This window comes from Rhamphochromis sp. 'chilingali' (genome assembly GCF_963969265.1).
Source record: "Rhamphochromis sp. 'chilingali' genome assembly, chromosome: 9".
Lineage (NCBI taxonomy): Eukaryota > Metazoa > Chordata > Actinopteri > Cichliformes > Cichlidae > Rhamphochromis > Rhamphochromis sp. 'chilingali'.
Window position 1 is genome coordinate 37300633 of NC_137936.1, and position 20963 is coordinate 37321595.

Below are 20963 nucleotides of genomic sequence, written 5' to 3' on the forward strand. Positions count from 1 at the left end.
TGTGTTACTACAACAGCTAAATTTTGGTCAAAGGATCTGCATATCCTCCTTCATTACATCCCTAAATCTTTTCTGTGGTCCTCCTCTTTTGCTCCTGCCCAGCAGCTCCATTTTCACCATCCTTTATGTAATATATCCACTAACCCCCCTTTGCACATGTCCAAACTATCTCTGCCTCTCTAACTTTAGCGGTGTCTCAATTCAGGGGCTGCATCGTTCGGAGGACCCAGGCTTTGTGGGCCGGCTCCTCCAAAGACCGAGAAGGCTGGAAGTGCGAGGCTGTGAAATGGGATGGTCACTGCAAACAAGAAGAGGCTCAGAGCAGATCCCTGGTGTAACCCCCAACCCCCAGCATGAATCCACGACCTGACACTCATAAAGCACACATCATCACTGTGTCACTGTCCTCCTCATACATGTCCTGCACCACCCTCTCACACACTTCTCTGCCACTCCTACCTTCCCCATAAAGTACCACAGCTCCTCTCTTAACATCTGTTTTCTCTGATCCACAAAGACTCAGTGAAGCACATTCTGATCATCTTAAAACTTCTACATCAACACTCTCAAAGCAAACATCACATCTGTAGAGCTTTTTCGCCGCATCTCACCCCCCAAAGTTATTCCCAAAGAGATCTAGTGGGGAAAGTCCATTGCCCTCTCTCATAGAAATTTCTATACATCCACAGGTATAACTGAACCTAATAAATCTCACTTAGTTTTGTATTTTATAATTAGTTTTCTTTTTATTTCATTGTGACTTGTATTTATAATTCGGTTTAGTTTCAGTTTTATTTTTTATTGTTTGAAAAGTGCCGTTTTAGTTTAGTTTTTTTCAGTGCTATTATTAGTCTTTTTAATTATTCTTGTAATTGTAATTGAGAGAATTTCCACAATACTGACAAGAACTGAAAATGCAAAGCAATATACTGAAAGATCCATTTCCTGATGTGATGTCATAATGCGAGACAACAAAACAAGATAAAATAGTTTTACAAATAATATCATACAAAACTTTTTCATACGTCACCTTGTCGTTGTTGCCTTCTGTGACCTCAGTTGCTCTGACTGACTGACTTCGCTTTTACTCCACCTAAGTTTGTCCCTCCGCCGTCCCGTCAGAATCTCTTCCGGTTGCAGCTGCAGTGCGTTAGCGGTTTCTGTGAAGGTCGTGAATCCAACCTGTGAGTATCTGTCAAAACGGAAAACGTTTATATTCTTACACTGAATTTTGTATATAATATGTTGATTTTCAGATGGCTGATATCTTCCGGGTTATTAGTTTCTCCTATTTTCTCTGCTTTCGGTTAGCTGTCATTGTGTACAGCTAAAGCTACCTCGGCGCTAACACAAAGCCTGTTACTCTTATAAACTGTAGTCCAACAATACATGCTAATTTATGCAGGCTGTGTTGGTATGGCTTGTCCCACCAATAGGTAAAGAAATGGTCGTATTAGAAAGCAAATTACTTTTTTTAAGTGTCGCCAGTGAGCTAACGTTATTCTGACCCTGCGCCGAAGCTGGTGGCGTCAAACCGATTTTACTTCGTTAATAATCAAAATCAGCCCGTTCAAGCCCTTCGATAATGCATATAGATATTATTTAAGAGTCTTTAAGTGTAAACGAGGGCACACGTCAGAGGTAGTAATGGGACTAAGGTCACACCGCTTGAGTGCAGACCTGACTCTGCAGCCATGTGTAATGGCGATCCTCCACACACACACACACACACACACACACGGATTCATTTCATTCTGCGTGTTTTCAATATTTTATTGTTGTCTTGGATCTTGTATGTCGTATTGAGTTAGTTCAGGTGAAGCAGGGATCTGAGAACAGCAGGTTCATTTAGGGGTGACTGCTAACGACCTTCAGGCGAATTAGGAGCCTCAGATGGGTCATTTTACCCGCTTTTATTTATTAACTGGTGCCAGAGACGTGAGGTGGAAACATGACCATTAAAGAATCCAGGATTTAAATCTGCACCAACAAAGATGACGGTATAACTTCCAGCCGAATAAAGCTTTTATCACACCTTTTTAAAGCAGATATATCAACTGTTAGTCGGGTTCTTATTTGTATAGTCTTTATATTTTGGTGACTACCGAAATTAACTTTAATCTATGAAATGATTCAGAATAACTGCCTGAGTAAATGTCTACATGCATTTCAAGGTTTCAAGATTAAAACTTTCCTGCGTTATTAAAAAAAAAAAAATCAGGACTGAGATAAATGTGTTTTTTACACATTATGTTTAAGTAGGGTTAATATACTGTATGAAATGTATTTTTATTTATCAAAAATGAGAAATTAAAGGAAAATGTACCGATTTTGTTTTATTATTACTAAGTTAATTTAGTCAAATAGTGAGTTTAATTGTTGTGTCAGTTTTTAGGGAAAAGGGTGTCTTATGGAAGATATTTTCAGATTTCAGTTTGTCCAGTGAGGAGATTTGCAGCCTTGGTTTGTCACCAACAGGGTTTCTGTTTTTTAATAGTCTAAAAATCCAAAAATGAGTTTCACAAATTAAAATCTTTGTTTTTGTCTTAAAAATTGATCAAGTTTATTTTATAAAGTTGCATTAAATTCAGTTTCTGTTAAATGTGTTTTGGTGGAAAGGTAGAAACGGATCATGCACTCATCGAAAGGTTGGTGGATCAATCCAAGGCAATCAGTCCTCATTCCAGAGATCCTTGGGGCAAGATACTAACCTAAATTCCTCTCTGATGCATCCGTCATAGTATGAATGTGTGTGAATGTTAGAAAGCAATTGCATAGAAAAGTAATTGGAAAAAGTGCTTGTGAATGGGTGAGTAATTGGATTGCTCAGAGTAAGAAAGGACTATGTTAGAAGCCCATTTAGTCCATTTATTATAGCAAAACTACAGAATAAAGCCAACATGGTGAAATTTTGTGGTGAATCAGGGACGAGTCTCATTGTTTTCAAAACTGTCTGCTTAGCAAACTGCATTTAAAAACTACTTTGTATGTACTGCAGTATTCAGTATGTGTACAATTCCAACATATTTTGACTTTGTACTTTCACCTTTGACCCCCTTGCTGAGTGGGTCACAGTAGCCACCAAAGCATGCTGGCAACAGGCATCCTGGTACTTTTAGTGTGCTGCAGTATTTGGATATACATAAAATTTGTGTGCAGGCCATTTAGTCTCATCCACGTTTTCTCCCATATTTCCTTCCACGGTCGCTCTCTGTGTCGTCACTGCAGTTTTTATTGTCTCTATTAAAACTTCCATGGTGGCAATGGTAAAACATGGAAGCTATAAAACTACATGCATCTTATTTTTATAAATCCACTTTTATCAAAACACACACCATGATTTGTATTCATTGTATTTACATCGGGTCATTCTTTAAATTGGGTTGTTAAATTCAGCTTTTATTTGACTCTGATCACTAACCAGGAAATGATTGTTTTAAACATTTTAAAGTGAAATGATATAAAGACAGTACTTTTGTTCTTTCTCTCTGATATTTGTACAGAATTTAATAATTGGGGGGAAATTTAAATGATTTTTTTTTGTATTTTTTTTCCCCTCTGCAGGTGATTCATCATGTCTCTGCCAAAGCCAATGATGAGGGGGCTGCTTGCAAAGCGACTGAGGTTTCACCTGCCCATTGCTTTCACTCTGGCTTTAACAGCTGCCATTGCATTCAAGGTGAGAGGATGACGCACACTCAGGCGGCTACAAACACAACTCTGATGGTGATGCTAAGATTAAAAAAATGACACAGCCGTGATGAAAGGAACACATCAAGTGTCCTGTCAGTGTCTAGATCCACTTACAGCTCAGCAGATAGCTGATCATATTTTATTCATCACATTTATTTTCTAGTTAAACTTCTTTTTTTCAGATCAGTTTATAAGATGCAATGAATCGTTCACTTAAAGGACATGACATTTTTGATGTTGACAAATAAATACAGTAATATAATAGTTTTTTTTTTATTGTGACCAGTTTTACTCTTCTGCATAGTGAGTATCCTACTTTCACTTTTAATACTTTGAGTAGTCTCTGTTATCTCTGTAGTTATACTAATTTTACCTGCAGTAAGTTCTGTCATATTTTTGTTGTTATTCCCCACAGTACACGGTGACAGAGCCCAAGAAACAGGCGTACGCAGACTTCTACAAGCAGTACGATGCCATCAAAGACTTCAACGCCATGAGGGAAGCTGGGGTCTTTGAGAGTGTGCAGCCCACTGGGAAGTAAAGCCACGGTGAGGGCCTCATTACTTGGCTTTAAATATTGTCATTTCAAACTTCGGTATCATATGGAGTGTAACATATGATATGATGGTGTTTCCATCAGCATTAACGTTCTGCTTTTTTTTTTTTTTCCTGGAGATAATATTCTTAGTCTAAAGCAGGTCATGGAAACACGAACTTTCATCTACGATATGTCGGATTAGCCTTTTAATATTTTCTGAAAATGATACGAGATGTGCAGATATTGAGAATTTATTATTACTGCAGTTTGTAACAACTTCTTTCTTGTTTACGGGCAGTTTCTGTGACTGAGCAGGGCTGCATATTCAAAGGAAAAAGTTCACATCTGTGGTTGGAACAAGAGACACAGCTAGCTTTAAATATAGGGAAAGTGGATCTGATCAGATTTATTGGCATGCAAACAAACATTACAGCAGCCATGTTTTCAAGAAAGTGTTTGAAGGCTGTCTGTACATCGCTGAACAACATTGTTGGAAAGTATTTCATGTTAGGTGCTGTAGCAATTCTTCAAAAGAATGATGCAGATCTCAGTCTTTTAAAAAAATTGGGGGGGGGAGAGTTAAATAATTTAAAAATGTTTTTAAAAGTCTTTTTTTTTTTTTTTTTTGACCACAGGCATGATCTTAATTGAATCCTAAACAAATGATAAATTCCATTATTCTGAAGTATTTCCACTTCACTCTTGAAGCTGAGTGTTAAGTAAAGCAGTTCACCTTTCATCAGGCTTTAGCTTCACAGCTGCACATTATGCATGAGCAACACAGTACATGGAGATGGACCATCTCACAATATTGCAGATGTTTTCTTTTGCAAGCTCAGATTTTGTTTTAGTGAAACTGTTACGTTTAATTATGAACGCAGCTTGGTGCCTGCTGCTGAGGTCCTTTGAATTTGTATGTTTTCTAAAGGCCAACAGGGAGTGCCGACTCTGACTGGAAATAATTCAGATTGAAGAGAAGTGTTTAGAAAAAAGACGGTTGGCTCTGTGGAGTTTGGTCTCTGAGTTGTTTAAAGTCTCATTGAATACAACATGATGGCCGTTCTTATAAATTATGGAGTCAGAAATGGATGATACAGCAAGGTTTGCTTAAGGGTGGGGCTACCATATGAATGTTGCTGCCCTGTGATGAGCTCGCAGCATCACTCAGTTTCTCAGTCAGGTCTGCGTCTCGCAGGCACGTAAAGTTTCAAAACATCTGTGAGACGGTGACTTTACGAGCCAATAGGTGATGTCATGGTGGCTGCATTCATGTTTTGTATACAGCTTTTGTTTAATCTTAGATCTTTTTTTAATTTAAGTTTTGTAAATTGTATGTAAACTGGAATAGTACTTTATTTTATACTAGCTCAGTAAGAATAGTATTTTTTTATTTTTTATTTAAACAAAACGTTTGTCGTGCTCGTCAACGTGCTTACTGACGTATCAAACCACGTGCATCTCTAATGTCTGGTTGTTTCCTTCCTCCAGCTCTGCTTCCCTGTTGTTCATTCCTGGTCTAAAAGATGGTTCCTCTCCACCTCAACCTTGACGTTACCTACTGATCAGATGTAAACGTCGCTTTGCTGTTTTTGTTCATTCAAATAAAATAAACTATTCTATTAATGATCAAACATCTGCCTTTGTGATTTATTCAAAATAAGCTTTGAATCTTGTTCTAATCGGTTTGACATTTTTGAGATGGAGTATTTTGAAAATGCTTTGACATTTGAGGTGAAGCATCAAGTGTGCGCATTACAAATGCTGAGGTTGTGTCTACTGAAAATGCTCAAAGCTTCCAAAATCAAGTTCAAACTGACGGTTATCTTATACATGGCATAAAACCTTCGAGGTTTATCTATCACCCGAGAAAGCAGTGTGATTAAAGTAAATCAGTGTAGACATTATTTCTCACAAAGCAGGAGATAGATACACCAAGTTATTACAACATTTCTAAACTTTATTAATAATACATTAATTATAATTAATACATTATGAAGAAATTAAAGAGATGCTCACTACAGAACAAACCTGATAGAGGCAGGGAGTGAACCATTTCAAAGACTGGAAGAAAGAAAGCTAGTAGTAAATGTTTCTAAAGACTAAAGGACTGAGTTGGGAATTGTAGTCTCAAAGAAAACTATCACTAGACTTCACCCTATAAATGAAATTTAACAGAACTGAATTGAAGAAAAAAGGATGTGTGAAGATTCTGAAAGAAAATCTCAAGCAGTCAGCAGTAAATCTGTGTCTGGGTCTTTGGTCTGTTTTCCTACACAACAACGACCCAAAACATGCCCCGCTCCAAACATGAAGAACAGAAACAGAATACGGTAACTTTATATAATATTAGTAACTTATCATGTTTCGGTGTTATAATTGTTTTTTCAACATACTTGAACAACTGTCGTGTATTGGATGGATGGATTCTATCTGGTGCCCCCTGCTGGCCGCGTCCCGCACTGCAGTCTTTGTTTGCACCGCCTTCTACTACACTTCCTGGTTTTTTCAGGTGGATGTCACAGCGGCTGCCAAACGGTCTGTCAAACAAGTCTAAAGTTGGAGGACGGGAGAGGAGGATGAATTCAGTGATGAGAATACGGCAGCTGGAAGAAACGCGCGGTGTGTGTGGAGCCTGTATTGCAGAATGATGACCGGACGTTGTATTTTTGGTGGATATCAGGCAGCAGCGGCGGCAGCGGGGAGGCTGCTGTGAGGCGGAGGAGCGGGCTAAGTGTCCCTCTAGCTGCTGCTAGCCAGTTAGCGAGCGAGTTAGCATTAAGCGGTCTGCTACTGTTAGCATCGAGTGTCTGCTTTGAAACGTTGGCCAGCTCCCCCCGAGTTTGACTGCAGGCCAGAAGATCCAGAAGAGTCCGGTTCTCCTGAAGAGGACATCATGGACTACAAGGACAAAGTACAGATGAGGCATAACCCTCGCAGGTAAAGCTATGCTAAGAATGAAAACAGGCTTTTTGATGGCTGGCATCTCATTGATTTTATCAGTCTAACGGTAGCAGTCGGTGAAGTTTGTCAGTGGGGTGGCAATCTTCCGGCCAATTGGTATCTATTCAATGAGGCTGTAGCATTACATAACCGACTGTACGATAAAACAGACATTAAGTTAAAACGACTTTAAAGCTTCTCCATGTCCCCTGTAGTCTTCTTATGGGTAACTTTAATGGATCGTGCTGTCCTACATGTAGTTTATGTCTTAAAAGAGTCTGTTCTGATATGTTGTTCTTTCACAATATCCAGAAATTGTAACAAAAAGTCAAAAGTCAGTCTTACGATTCCTTAAGATCTTAAACGTTTCTCACCTAAGAAGCTGCAAACAGAACTTTTTTTGTCTTAATTGATTAAATAAATAGTGGCCTGTCAGTACGACGCTATCCCAGCTCTTATTGCATTAACCAAGCCGCCTGTGTACACTTGATCTGCTGTGTCAAATCCTTGGGCTTGTCACCATCAAAGGCCCAGTGATCTAATTTAATGCCGTAAATCTCTTTGAAGATCTCGGATTATCTGCTTTAATCTCCAACAGGTTGTTACTGAATCAGCTCAGAGTCAATAAAACGCGCAGTAATTCTAACAGAAGAGCTGTGTGTGTGAAACTTCGTGTGAGTGTGTGGGGTGTCCACAGCACTGGGTTTGTGGCAGGTGGAAAGAATGATACAGGGGTTAGAAGAACACGTTTTAATGAAATGAGTGTGATTCATGCGGGGCTTTGTTGCTCCTGTGTGTGGCTGCTGTGTCTCTGCACCTGCAGATCTTTTATTTACACTGCAGATAACCTGATTCAGATATGAAGTTGTGAAATGTGTGATAGTGTGACTAGGCTTTTAAAAGGAAACGGGTATAATTGTATATGTGCAAAAATATATAGACAGGAGTGGCTTAATGTCCTGTTCAGTTAAAGTTGTAAATATAGGTAAAAATTGCTTTTCTCTGAGATTCTAAATTTAGATTAGTTTTAGTCATTATGTGTTTGGTGCTATGCCCATAAAACTTGTACCAATTCAATTGTATCCAAATTAAATGTTTTCCATCCACAATCCTTCGGCAGGTACTCGCGATATTAAATAAGCTATAAAATACCAAACACATATAAAATACAAGTCATAGTGGTGTAAACATTCTTCAAAACCACAGTTTAGTTAATGCGTTGGTTTCTCGAGATGAATAACAAAACACAGGAAAGTCTTGGTTGCCTGATCAGTTATTCATGACCAAAGAAAAAACCCTCCATTATGATGATGTATTTGCAGTTCACTCGTTTCCTGAGCTGTCCTTAAACGTCACAGCATTCACTTGTCTAGTTCCACTCGGGTATTAAGGTACAGGAAGTTAGAGCTTCGATGTGATATTCTGGCTGTTTGTATCAAAGTCTTAGTTTCTGTAGAATTACACCAATATAAAGCACATAAAAAAATTAACTGATCAGCCGAAAGTGACTAAAATCTATTGTATGGAAAACATATTTCAGGATGCTTTTGTTTTGGCCTTATACATCTCCTTTCTTTACCTTTGTCCCTCTCTTGTGCCAAACAAGTTCAGATTCGCTCCCTATTAAGCTGTGGCACGTTTTGTTCAGTTTGTTTGAATTATAATTAAAGTTCAGGGAAAGCAGTGCATCTTTTCTTATTTGAAATGTAACAAATCTACAATTTTTCTAAAGCCTGAGTAATCGTGTTAAATAGCATCAGCCAAAATAACTGATTGTTTTCCATTATTGAGCAGCTTTAGAGACATTTTCACCATGAAACACCATAAATGCTAAAAATAAAAAAGAGAAGAAGAATAATGAAAACTAAACAACAAACTCTTCATTAAAAATGCATCCTGTTTTTTTTTCTTTCCTCGCTGTCATCACTCTGTATGTTGATGTTGAGCAGCTCATAACAGACGTGAACTTGTTTGTTGTGGGAACTGGTTTGTGAGCTCAGCGTGTTTGACAGTAGGAACTGAGAGGTTCCTATTATCCCCTCTTATCAGGAGGATGCTGGTAAAACTCGCCGCTCTTATGTTATCATTTTAACTCACTCATCCACTGTTTCCTCATTGCGTTGACGTAACGCAGGACTTTTGTGTTGGTTTCATCCCTTGTTATTGCAAGACTGGGTTAGACTTTGTGTTCAAATATAAAATCATGTTTGTATATCCTGATGTATTTCAGTGTCACCCTCAGGTGTGTGGGGGAGTCACAGTCGTGCTCTTTTAAATGAATTATTAAATAAATACTTTTATGGGGCCTTCCTCTGCAAATACCGTAATAAGCAAGTACTTTGTGCAGATCAGTAACAGGCTAACAAAATCCACTGTTGCTGTACTGAGTTTGTCGTCCTGTGGATGGACTCCACAGTCTTGCCCTGCAGCTGCTGATGATAGTCGTCGTTTGCTCTGCGAGCTCAGTGCGGTGGTACATGAGTCTGTTCTCCACCTGTAACCTGGATAAAGAGACCCTGTAGAAGCAGCTGAATGACACTAAGGTGTGTTACAATAACAACCTGCTGAGAGGAAGTCAAGAGATGGGAAGGACCTAGCGTGTTAGGAGTGATGGGTCTTTCAAAATAAAAGTGCAAGGATGAGTTGTTTGTTCATTTTAGGATATAAAAAATGACTTGGTATATTATTTTTAGGGTTTTATGTTGCTTTTACTTTATTTTCATCGTCTCCTGAAGCAGATCACCTAAACCCATCCAGTCTAATATTTTCTTAGCTGCTTATCCAGTTTGCAGTTGCAGGGAGGCTGGTGGCTGGCAGACTAGGGGTGGGCGATATAAACGATATACGATAGAAACGATAGAAATTTTGACTATATCGCTCTATCGCGATAGCGCATGTTGATGATGTCATCAAGCTGCACCTGTTTTGGTCGAAAGCATCGCAGAACCATTATCATCTGCAAATTATGCCGGGCAACAGTCATAGCAAAGAGATGAAGCACTTTTGAAATATGGGGAAATCCAAAAACTGCGCTTCCTCCACTTCCGTAACATTGATACATTAATGTTGAATTCTCTGGCAGCTGCTCTATTCCCATGTTATTGCAGTATATTAATGACTAACCTCGTATTGTGGATGAATAATCTCAGTTGTTCTCCTGACTGAAGTTTGGCCCGTGTATAGCATCAGCGAAGCTCCTCACTACGGCAGTAGTGGTGGTAAATTTGATTCTTTTTACTGAATTGAGTTTTAATGAGTCACTCACCAAAGTGAATCGGGTTTTTTGAGTCATTTGATTCACTGAGTCAGTCGACCAGAGAGTGCAAAAATGTACATTTTTACTCAAACTTAATTTGTTTCTCTTTTCATGTAAATCCTACTGCTAAGATGAATGATTCTAAAAGAAAACAACTATTTTATAGAGCAAAAAAGAGCAAAAACATTTCTAAAATTAAGCAATTTCCTATCAAAATTGCTTAATAAACATTTATTTTGTTTATTTTTATTTTATTAGTATTTTCCTTAAATGTGTCAAATATATATTTTCTCATCTAAATGTCCACTGAGCTGTGAGCCAGGGGGCGGTAATGCGCCTTAACATGTTGCCAACCAAGAAAAAATGAAGCTGTGAGCCAGGAGGGAGGGGTGAGTAGCTCAAATGTGCTGTTAGCTTGTTAGCAGAGCGATGCTACTGTGAACCGTGGAGCTATTGTCTTGATGTGAGCTTCTACTCAGGGTTTTTTCTTCCAGTTCAGAGCAGAAACGTTTTTGTTGAGATACTGGATGTTGTGTTTTTCTCCACAGTTGTAATTATAAGCTAGATATATTGCTTCTAACAGCAACAGGGATGAGTCAGTTGGGCTTGTGAATCATGATTCTCGAGTATTGAACGATTCGTTCATGATTCGCGCATCACTATACGGCAGTAATGCTCCGACAATCCATCAAGCAGTGTGGCTTACCAAAGTTGTACTAAAACATTTTTTAACTGATTTCTGCACCCCCAAATTGGTTAGAGGTCAGTAAGCACAACCAGAATTCATACATAAGGCACACTCTCGATTTTTGAGAAAATTAAAGGATTTTAAGTGTGCTTATAGTGTGGAAAATACGTTATACAGAAGAAAAGAATATATCGTGATATATATCGTTACTAGGGCTGCCACAAACAATTATTTTGATAGTCGACTAGTCACCGATTATTTTTGCGATTAGTCGACTAATCAGATCATCATCCATTGGACGTACTGCTTATTGCACCAGCAGCATCTGCTCTGCTCTTATATAACTATCACTAGCTTACAGCTTTAAGTGTTTCAGGTCTGTGCTAACTAAAAGTAAAGACAAGATGATAGTTTATTAAATTTTAATGAAATTTGCAGATTGTTTCGGTGAAGTTTAATAAACTCCTTGCTATCTAAAATATAACAGGACACCGGAGTAAATTCTCGAGCATCTCACACTTCTGATAATCAGCTGTCTGCTTGACGTTTATTCAGCTGTGTAAAAACTATAACTTTAATCTCAGCCAAACCGATTTACTCAGGAACAAATAAAATACAAAAAAAAAGCCAAACAATAACATTTTAAGTTATCTAAGTGACTTATATATATTTAACCTGAGTAGCGAAAGACGGCGGTGGATTTGAAAACGATCTGCCGGGAGTCCGGTGTTCTCACGGCTCTAGTGAGCCTTGCCCCCTGCTAGCTATCGAGCTAGTGGGTAACAGACGTCTCCGAAAACGTCGGAGCGCTTTTGAAAATATGTGGTGTCTTGATAAACTGAGCAGAGGAAATAGATTTTATAAGTAATGATTGGAACAATACTGGTCCATGTAGATGTAAAAAGCTACAGTCCTGTTTCATTCCTATGCTTAAAAAGACCTGGCACCATGTTTTTAATGCTCATCAAATATAGTTGGGGAAGCAGGTCCTACTGTGTGTGTCTAGTTTCGGGTAGACTTTAAAAAGGGTCTTTAAAAGAAACGTAGCACTTTTTAGACACAAATATTAGTGTTATGCTTTTAAATTAACACTGTCCAGTAATGTTACTGATGGGTACGATGATACATTTCATATTTTATACTTAAGTATATGTATATTAATACATATACTTACTGAATATACAGAGTAGACTCCAGGGTTGGGCGAAATGTAAAAATTTTCCAACCGGCAGTCTCAGTAAGAATACCAGCAAATATCTGCCTGAGCCTGACGTGGCCCCAAATGACAGGAGACAGGCTGTATGTGACTTCCACCGAGCAGCGGGTCGGCCACATGTGGTCTAAATGTCAAAACACACATTTGACATCTGGCACACACGAGGCAGACGTGTGACGGAGTTGTGGCTGACAGATTAGAGGGAACATTTGGGCCAAATACATTCACCCCTGTTTAACATTGCTTTGATCAATTTGATACACGTTGAGTTTTAATAAAAAAACGTTTTCATTGTTTTTAACGGTGTCTGTTATTCATGTTATTAATATGTAATGTCTGCTGGTATTTGTTAGCATCCTCTTATTTGTGGGATACTTGGGATAAAACTTTCACTCGTGTGTGAAAGTTTTCATTAATCACCATCACAGCTGCTTGCCAGCCACTTTAAAAAAATGTAAACACAAGGTTTTCTTTCTCAGTGTTTTAATAAATATGGAAGAATATTATAAGCAGACGTTGGTAGTGAACAAATCAGTCTGATCAGTCGGACTGTGACTGAATTTCTAGAGGAAAAATAGACATACTTGAAGCATATACAAGGAAAGGAGATTTTAGGTTAAAAGATTTTAAATTTAGGAACAGGAGTCCAGGTCTTTTGGCCTCAGCAGATCCACACATGCGTTTTTAGAAGTTCACTTGAAAAGCAGATCATGGGCTGCTGTGGTAGATTAGCATCTCAATGATTTGCTCTCACTCTCTCTTTTGTGGCTTGACGCTGATACACTGGACAGCTTGGCTTACTGAGCTGTGCTGGGCAGTGTGAGGTAGAAAATGTGGTTTGCTGGCTTTAGAGAGGCACAGACTCACAAATCAGGCTGCCTGAGACACCAAGAGAAAGACCGGCTCTCAGCGTTCAGTATGTTCTTAAAGAGATGTTCTCTGTGTTGTAAAGACTTCTCTGCCATCTCTGCTGTTTTGTTTTTGGATTTTATTCTTATAAAAAAAATCTTGTATGATGTTTTTTGAGCTCAGACCATAAAAATCATTTCCACACTTCTGATCTGCTCCAGACTTCTTCTGATCACACGTCACACGTCCTTATCTTTGCATAAAGTTTGTCGGTCAGGTTTTTGTGTAATCCCACTGATGAATGCACACTTATAAAAAGGGCAATAAAACACATCTCTGTTTACTCTGTAGATGCAATAACAGTCACCATTTGTAATATCAGGCCTCACAATTCAAACTAGAGCAGATTAAAATGGAAATAGTCCTCATGTGTTCATATCTGAGTGCTGTGTTGGGCCGAGTGTTTGAAATCGGTCAGTGTTATTTGTGGCTAAAGAAATAAGATAAACCTTTTTGTTTAGAGTCGCTAAGAGGCTCAAACTGCACTAACCCCTACTAGTGTTATTTATTATTAATTATTTATTTATACTTGAATGTTTATTTCTACAGAGATAAGCATGCAGTATGACCCTGGAACAACACACAGCATTTATTGCTTTGGCTTTGCAGTGTCCCTCAGACGTCAATAATAATCATTAAATACTATAAATACTAATCCAAATACTCAGAACACAAAATTTAGACAAACACAAGTCAAATACAACGAGAGAGGAGGCAGCAGATTATTCAGGATATGACTCGGCTGGATCTTTGGTCAGTTGTTTTTAGAATAAATGAGACCTGCTCTCACTGAGTTGGATTTAAATTCTCTCACAGAAGTGTAAATACAGTCCAGGTAAGTTCAGGTATACGCTTGAAGTCTCAGCACAGCAGCCAGCTACAGTTTTTTCCCTGTTATTACTCAGCAGTAAAGTAATCATAGTTTATTTGCCCAAGCAGAAGCTGCCACTCTGTTTTACAGCTGCTGTGATTCAGAGTCTCGGAGTCAAGGCCATCATTATTACTTAAATCATAACATTCCCAACAGCTTCTAGTTAATAGAAAAGATTCTGAGTCGAAAACGATCTACTGCTAACCGATGTTGCTCCACTATTTTGTGCTTTTTTTTCTAATAATATTAATAAAAAGAACCGACCTGTTCAAGAGTCTTTTACACTTCCCTTACTGTACTAAGTACTTGTAGAAAAAGTAACTTGTTACAGAACTTGATCTGTTTAATTGCCTCTTAACAATCTAGAAATAAACTTTTCATGTCTCCACAAATAACTAGAAAATCTATAATCTTAGAGTAACAAAGACTCTTTGTCATAATTATATCAGGTCAAACAAGATAGTCACTCCTCAGGCTCGTTGAACATCAGTAATCTACTTTGTTGTATATAAAGTATAAATTGTGGAGAGAGAGAGAGAGAGAGAGAGAGAGGATTGATTGATTGTGGGTGCAACAATACACAAAATTCACGGTATTTTGTCGATACAAAAAAATGTTTAATTTGTCATTTATTTAAGTTATAAATATATATTTTAACTCAGAAGTACAGTTTTTAAATTTAATGTTGTTGAAACAACAAAGTAGTAAAAAAAAATCTATCTGATTGAGGAATCACTCATCTTTATTACAGAGAAATGGCTCTTTCCAAAATAAAAGCTATACTATACGCTTCTTCTGGGCTATATTCTCAGCAGCATATTAAACATATTAAAGTTTGTAGCATGCGTGCTTGTTGTTTTTGTCTGCCTCCACTTGTCTTTGCACTAGGATGATGTCGGTGTAAATGTGCAGTCATATTCGTTGTGTTCCCTCTAGTGCTGTCAGCGTTAATCTGAAATGACGTTAACGCCACAACGAATCTCCGTTAACGAGCTACCGCACGATCGCCCCGTGTATGGGGCTGGACGGCATCAACACCTTAACGAGCTAACTGCGCTTATGCACTAGCTCCCACCCATGTAATTGAGCATTGCGTGGCACATCCAACATACTGTTTTACTTTAGTCCATGACACGCTTACCTTCAGGGTCATACTTCACATGAAGACCAAATTAGTTCCAAAGGCCAGATCTGAATGAGGGTGGGGGAGGTTCAATTTGCCATGTTGCAACGAGCTTAGCTTCTGTCTTGCTAGCTTGCGCTGCGCTCAGTGGATCTGCGCTCGACAGTGCAGCCTAGGCGGAGTAGTGGAACGCAGATCCACTGAGCGCTCAACACAGACAGCATCGTCAGAAGGAAAGTTGATAAAATAAATAAATAATTTTGTATTGTTCGATACATATGTGTACCGAAATGAAAGCACTGTATCGAACGGTTCAATATCAAATTGATATTGAACTGTTTGATACAGTGGTATTATCAATACGAGTATCGTTGCACCCCTAATATGTAGGTGTATTCATCTGCTTATCAGCAGGAGTTCAAAGTGACCCTGTTTTTGTAAATTAATGCCAATTTTAAAAAAAAATTAAGTGACCACATTTCATACTAAAGCTTGCATGTCTGGGTGTTCCCTTTATAATATCGTGATCATATTAGCATTACTTAGCCTAACTGTAGAAGTAATGCTATTATAACATAGTATTGCATTTTTATTTTATTCCCATGGACTTGTGAGCAGAGGACCTTCAGTTATCCTAAAAAAATATCTCATCACAAGCTGCATCTGGGACATGTTGCATCTATTTTTGTTTGCGTAGAGATATTTTTGTCTCTTCAGTTCAAAGGTTGTGGAGATATTTTAATGTTTCAGGAGAGAATGAACGTGATCAGCACTCAGAAGAAGGCTGAATTCAGTAATAAAGTCTTCTCTCAGATTACACACATGCTTTTGTTGGAAGGAAAAAAATGTATTTACTGTTTTCATTACTGCATAAAATGTTGGCCTTGAAATGTTAAGCTTTTAACATTTTTTTATCTTGAGGGTGGAAAATGGAACAAAAAATAATAATAATAATAATAATAAAGATCCTGCACCAAATGAATGCGTTTACAATTGTTTTTTTGTTTTTTTTTTACTTTCAGGTGTTAATTACTGGCACGCTCTGAAATATTTTTTTAATGTGAAAGTGCCAGAGTGTCAGTTTAGGTCAGCAGGAGTTGTCCTAAAGTGCTTTAGAGGCATGTAGTGTACAAAAGCTGTGATCGTGTGCTGCAAACGATGAGACAAATAACCAAAAACCACGAACAAAAATCCTGAAAATTGTTCTTTCTGTCACTGCAGACAGCTGAAGAAGCTGAGCGAGGACAGTCTCACCAAGCAGCCAGAGGAAGTCTTTGATGTCCTGGAGAAGCTGGGTGAAGGGTGAGTCATGTAGCCGTACAGTCTGAGGCTCACCTCGGTCCTGACAGGAGCAAAGTTTCACTTTGCCTGTATTTATGTGTCATCCTGGACTGTGTTAGTCATCCTGGTCCTCTCCGTATCTCTGTCCTTCTTTCTGCTTCATTTCATCTCTGTTCCTGTCAGACTTCAGGCTCCGCCCTCCTCTGTTGCCTGTCAACATTGAGAAACAGGATATGAAGAGGCAATGTGCTTCCTGTTCCGAGCGGTTGATTGACTCCTCGCCTGCACGCGTCATAGCTGATTCCAGACATTTCTTAATGATCCTGCAATTAATCAAAGTCATTCGGTGCTGCTCGACTTTTGCAATAAAGACGTCTTATTAGTAACGCTGGCTTTAATGAAACTATTTTTTTCATACCCGTTTTCTTTCATGCTCATATCACAGCGTTTTCTCACTCTTGCTTCATCTGTCAAAGTGAGAAAAACTGTTGGTGGGAAAGTAATGAAATAAATTGAATAGTACACTGATGTTTACTATTGACATCAGTCACTAATTAATGTGTCTGTGAAGTCTTTCCACTGCAGGAACTCGCAGACAGTTTTTGGGAGGCCACACCTTTAAGTGTGGGAACCCCCCCGAGGGCTATTTTCAGTGGAGAAAGAGAAGAAGGACCTCTTCTTAGACGGTTACTTGAATTTTGGTTTCCAGCGATTGTGAAAACAAAATAATCAGGATAAAAGGTTCACAGTTTCTATTCAGTTTTGCTACAACCCTCTCATATTTTTCCAGTGTTAGAAATGAAGCCCACCGCTCTCCTATACAGAGGCGTGCTTTTCACTTGCTGTCTAGTTAAGCGCAGTACAAGATGACTGAAAGAAAGAGTTTATCTAGGGAAAGAAAAAGTTACAAGGTTTCTGAAGGAAGACCTGTGGAAAGATCGTTAACAGGTGCGTTTGTCTCTAGATCGCTCAGCGTCTTTCACCTCAGAGCTGAGTGAGTTCCAGTAATACGGTTGGAAAAGCAGGAAAAAGAGGATTTGTTGCTTCTTAGCACGTTACAGCTATTCACAGATCAATATTAATAAAGCACAGATTAGCTTTGACTATTTTCCATCCACTGTTGGATCCTTAACTCAGGATTCGTGGGGCTCCTCTGACTTTCCGAGTTGGAAATCCAACTTGAGGGATCGTTCCATTTTTAAAAACCCGACTGGGAACTCGGACATTATGACTTATATAGGGCCGCTGTTGCCCACCTGCTGGCCGTCATGCAGGTCCTCCGAGGCACCTGAGCTCACAGCTTCTGCTTTTTTACTGCTTTGTGCACCTTCACACATCCTGCTGTAAAGGCCAGCACGGACAGACGAGCATCCCTTAGACTGAAAAAGAAAAAGGCTTCTCTCCTTTTTCAGTAAATGTAATCTGTTAAAATGAAGTTTATAAGTTCAGTAACTGTCTGTGTTTAAGTTAATGAAAATCATTTAAATTCTGTTATAATCGAGCAGCCTCACCAACTCTTGGGTGTGGCTCGATACTGTTTGGTTAAACTTGGAGATAACAACTATCTGCTCATTGATCTCAGGCATTAACAGCCGAAAGAACATGTTAAGCCTCTCTTTGTGTTCCTGCAGGTCTTACGGCTGCGTATTTAAGGCTCATTATAAAGAAACTGGGGAGATCGTAGCCATCAAACAAGTTCCTGTGGAGTCTGATCTGCAAGAGATCATCAAGGAGATCTCCATCATGCAGCAGTGTAACAGGTACATGCGTTACTGAACTCGATCCGTGCCATGAAACATAAGAAAAACCCAAAGGCAGTAAGAGCATCACTGGTGTGACTTGGTGTTTTGTGTGGTCAGCGTTTTGCCGCTCATCTTTTGCACACGTCCTTCCGCCCTGTAATTACACACGACCTCAAACTGGATTAAAAAAAGTCCCCCGTAAGAGAAGTGTGGGCGTAGATGTTTGGTTAAATTGCTGAAAAGCAGTGAAGCAGATACTCGAAACATTTACAGTAAGTGATTTCAGCCTCTGCGGAAACATTTAGAAAGTTTCATTAAGTTTTTCTGGGGGGGCTTTCCCATAAGGTGACAGCCCCACCTCCACACCAACTGACTGTTATATAATTCTCCAGGGGAAACACATTATTATGGTCTGTTTCTCACTGGGAAGTGTACCAGACCTGCAGAGTCTGTCATATAAAAGTGTTTACTGAGGTTTTTCATTCATTGCTGCAGCAGCTATAAATAGACAAAGTACCAGCAGTTCCAGAGTGTTCTTCAAACGTGAGCGACACTTTCACTTTGACTCACAAACCTCATCAGGGCCTGGGGATGCTGTACTACTGCACTCTGTCTGCTGATCTGCAGATAATACAAACTGTGATTTCCACTAGAAAAATAGTGAGATCAGTAAAGTATTACATGTAGTAACAAAATAACTATTACAATATTTCATCAACCTCAGAGGTTCTGTGGTAGTTTTAGTCCATTGTGAGTTAGCACAACACTAAACACTTTGAAACAATAATAACTAAACTTGAACAAACACTCTGAAACTAACCACAGATGTCTGTAAATTCACTTCACCCCTGTGTGATTGCACCACAACTCAGACGTGAGCTGGCCGTTTCATAAGGTCACATAAGGTCTCCTGCTAATGTTGAGCTCAACTTTAGGAAATAAGTTTCATCAGGGAGAGAATCGTAGCCTGACTGAGCATAAAAGCAACACATTGAATCTCAAACATCCTGAAATAAATGGATGAATGTGGTCTGACTCACCCATGTCCCTGTGTTCAGTCCCCACGTGGTGCGCTACTATGGCAGCTACTTCAAAAACACAGACCTGTGGATCGTCATGGAATATTGTGGCGCTGGGTCCGTATCGGATATCATCCGAATACGTAACAAGACGGTAATGTAACACCCAGACACACACACGCACACACTCACTCACATGTAGTTTGCATGGAGCACAGCGTGTGTGTAAGGCTTCTGCACGACTTCAAGGTTTTCGATAAATGAATGTTAGTCTGATGCATCTCTACGGTTTCAGTTTAAGAATATTTAGATGTGCCTCCTCCACATCAGTGCTACGTCTTGTTTGAACATTGCTTTGCATACATGAATCTAATTAATGTTACTTGCGTTTGCCTTGTAGCTCAAAGAAGAGGAGATAGTCACCATCCTTCAGTCCACTCTGAAAGGTCTGGAGTATCTTCACTTCATGAGGAAGATCCACAGAGACATCAAAGCAGGCAACATCCTGCTGAACTCGGAGGGTCAGGCCAAACTGGCCGACTTTGGAGTTGCTGGACAGCTCACAGTAAGAGAAATCAATCTGCTACTGTAAATGCATATGATGTATGTTTGATGTGTTTTAAATGTTTTGTTATATCTGGTTTAATATAGAAAGAAAACACAATTAAACACCAGTAGCTGAATAAAGATGCTATCTGCCCTTTGAATGTTGTAGAAGCTTTAACCTTCTATGCTTTACTTTATGTTATTTTCTCTCCATCCTTCATCAGGACACGATGGCGAAACGAAACACTGTCATCGGCACGCCGTTCTGGATGGCTCCAGAAGTCATACAGGAGATCGGATATAACTGTGTGGCAGATATCTGGTCTCTGGGAATAACAGCTATAGAAATGGCTGAGGGCAAGCCACCCTACGCGGACATACACCCAATGAGGGTACGGATCGTGTTATAGTCCACAAATCACGTGTTTTTTACGAATACTTATTTTGAACAAATACTTGAAAAAATATTTGTATTCGGGAACAAGAAAAACTTTATATCAAAAAGCTGAGTTTCCTTATGAGACCGCAGTGCACGACCGGATGAGTGAATGGAAGAGGTGACTGACAGAGAGGCTCGGCTGAGTGAAAAAAGGCTGAACTGCGTCACTATTTTTGTTGAATATATTTCTTTGTACCTTAACTGGGTTCCGGAGACAGTTTATAACTTTTGCGAAGATTGAGAGATTATTCCATTACGCTGCATTACTGACGACTGCAGTCAGTGCTCTCAATGGTAACTTTAACTCATGTTCGCTCTGTTTACGTAGCTTTGTTAGCTCGGTCATTTAAAAATAGGCTGTTGACAGAGTAACATTAAAGTTTGGTTTAAAAGGTTAAAACGATGCTTGTGTAGTTGTGTCAAATTGTATGCACTTGTGGGAGTTATATGATACGTTTAAGTTACTATACCTAATTAACCTTAGCATAGCTTCCCGTCACGCATGAACTTAGCTGAAACTCCCCACATGCATTTGGGCAACAAAATAGAAAAGAGTGTGGCTGCTGCTGAGCCACCTCTTGGTCCTCCACCAGCCAAAACAACTTGATCAAGTTCTGTGTGGAAGCATTCAGTCAGTGCTGCAGATGAAACCAAAGTGATATGTAATGTGTGCAAAAGTCAGATCAGCAGAGGCACACATAT

The 20963-nt window shown here is 39.1% G+C and overlaps 2 protein-coding genes across 3 annotated transcripts in view; both read left to right on the top strand.

Moving 5' to 3' along the window:
* Nucleotides 1–1052: 1052 nt before the first annotated feature.
* cox6c (cytochrome c oxidase subunit 6C) lies at nt 1053–5862 on the top strand. The gene is made up of 4 exons (XM_080892590.1): nt 1053–1184; nt 3565–3679; nt 4109–4241; nt 5720–5862. Exons 2-3 carry the CDS (start codon nt 3575–3577, stop codon nt 4232–4234), a joined length of 231 nt encoding a protein of 76 aa, XP_080748716.1. The 5' UTR covers nt 1053–1184; nt 3565–3574; the 3' UTR covers nt 4235–4241; nt 5720–5862.
* Nucleotides 5863–6735: 873 nt separating this feature from the next.
* Nucleotides 6736–20963, top strand: part of LOC308403032 (serine/threonine-protein kinase 4-like) — a 46261-nt gene continuing 32033 nt past the window's right edge. For both annotated transcript variants that reach the window (XM_080892257.1, XM_080892258.1), the window contains exons 1-6: nt 6736–7168; nt 16456–16536; nt 18147–18275; nt 19316–19430; nt 19677–19841; nt 20047–20214. In XM_080892257.1, coding sequence (XP_080748383.1) covers nt 7125–7168; nt 16456–16536; nt 18147–18275; nt 19316–19430; nt 19677–19841; nt 20047–20214 — 702 coding nt within the window. In that variant the 5' untranslated portion in view covers nt 6736–7124. The remainder of the gene's footprint in view (nt 7169–16455; nt 16537–18146; nt 18276–19315; nt 19431–19676; nt 19842–20046; nt 20215–20963) is intronic.

What these genes read in the sequence shown, in the direction of transcription:
- cox6c (XM_080892590.1), top strand. Translation starts at nt 3,575, where the DNA reads ATGTCTCTGCCAAAGCCAATGATGAGGGGGCTGCTTGCAAAGCGACTG. An exon ending in CAGCTGCCATTGCATTCAAG is followed by an intron (nt 3,680 to 4,108) that starts GTGAGAGGATGA and finishes TATTCCCCACAG; the next exon opens with TACACGGTGACAGAGCCCAA.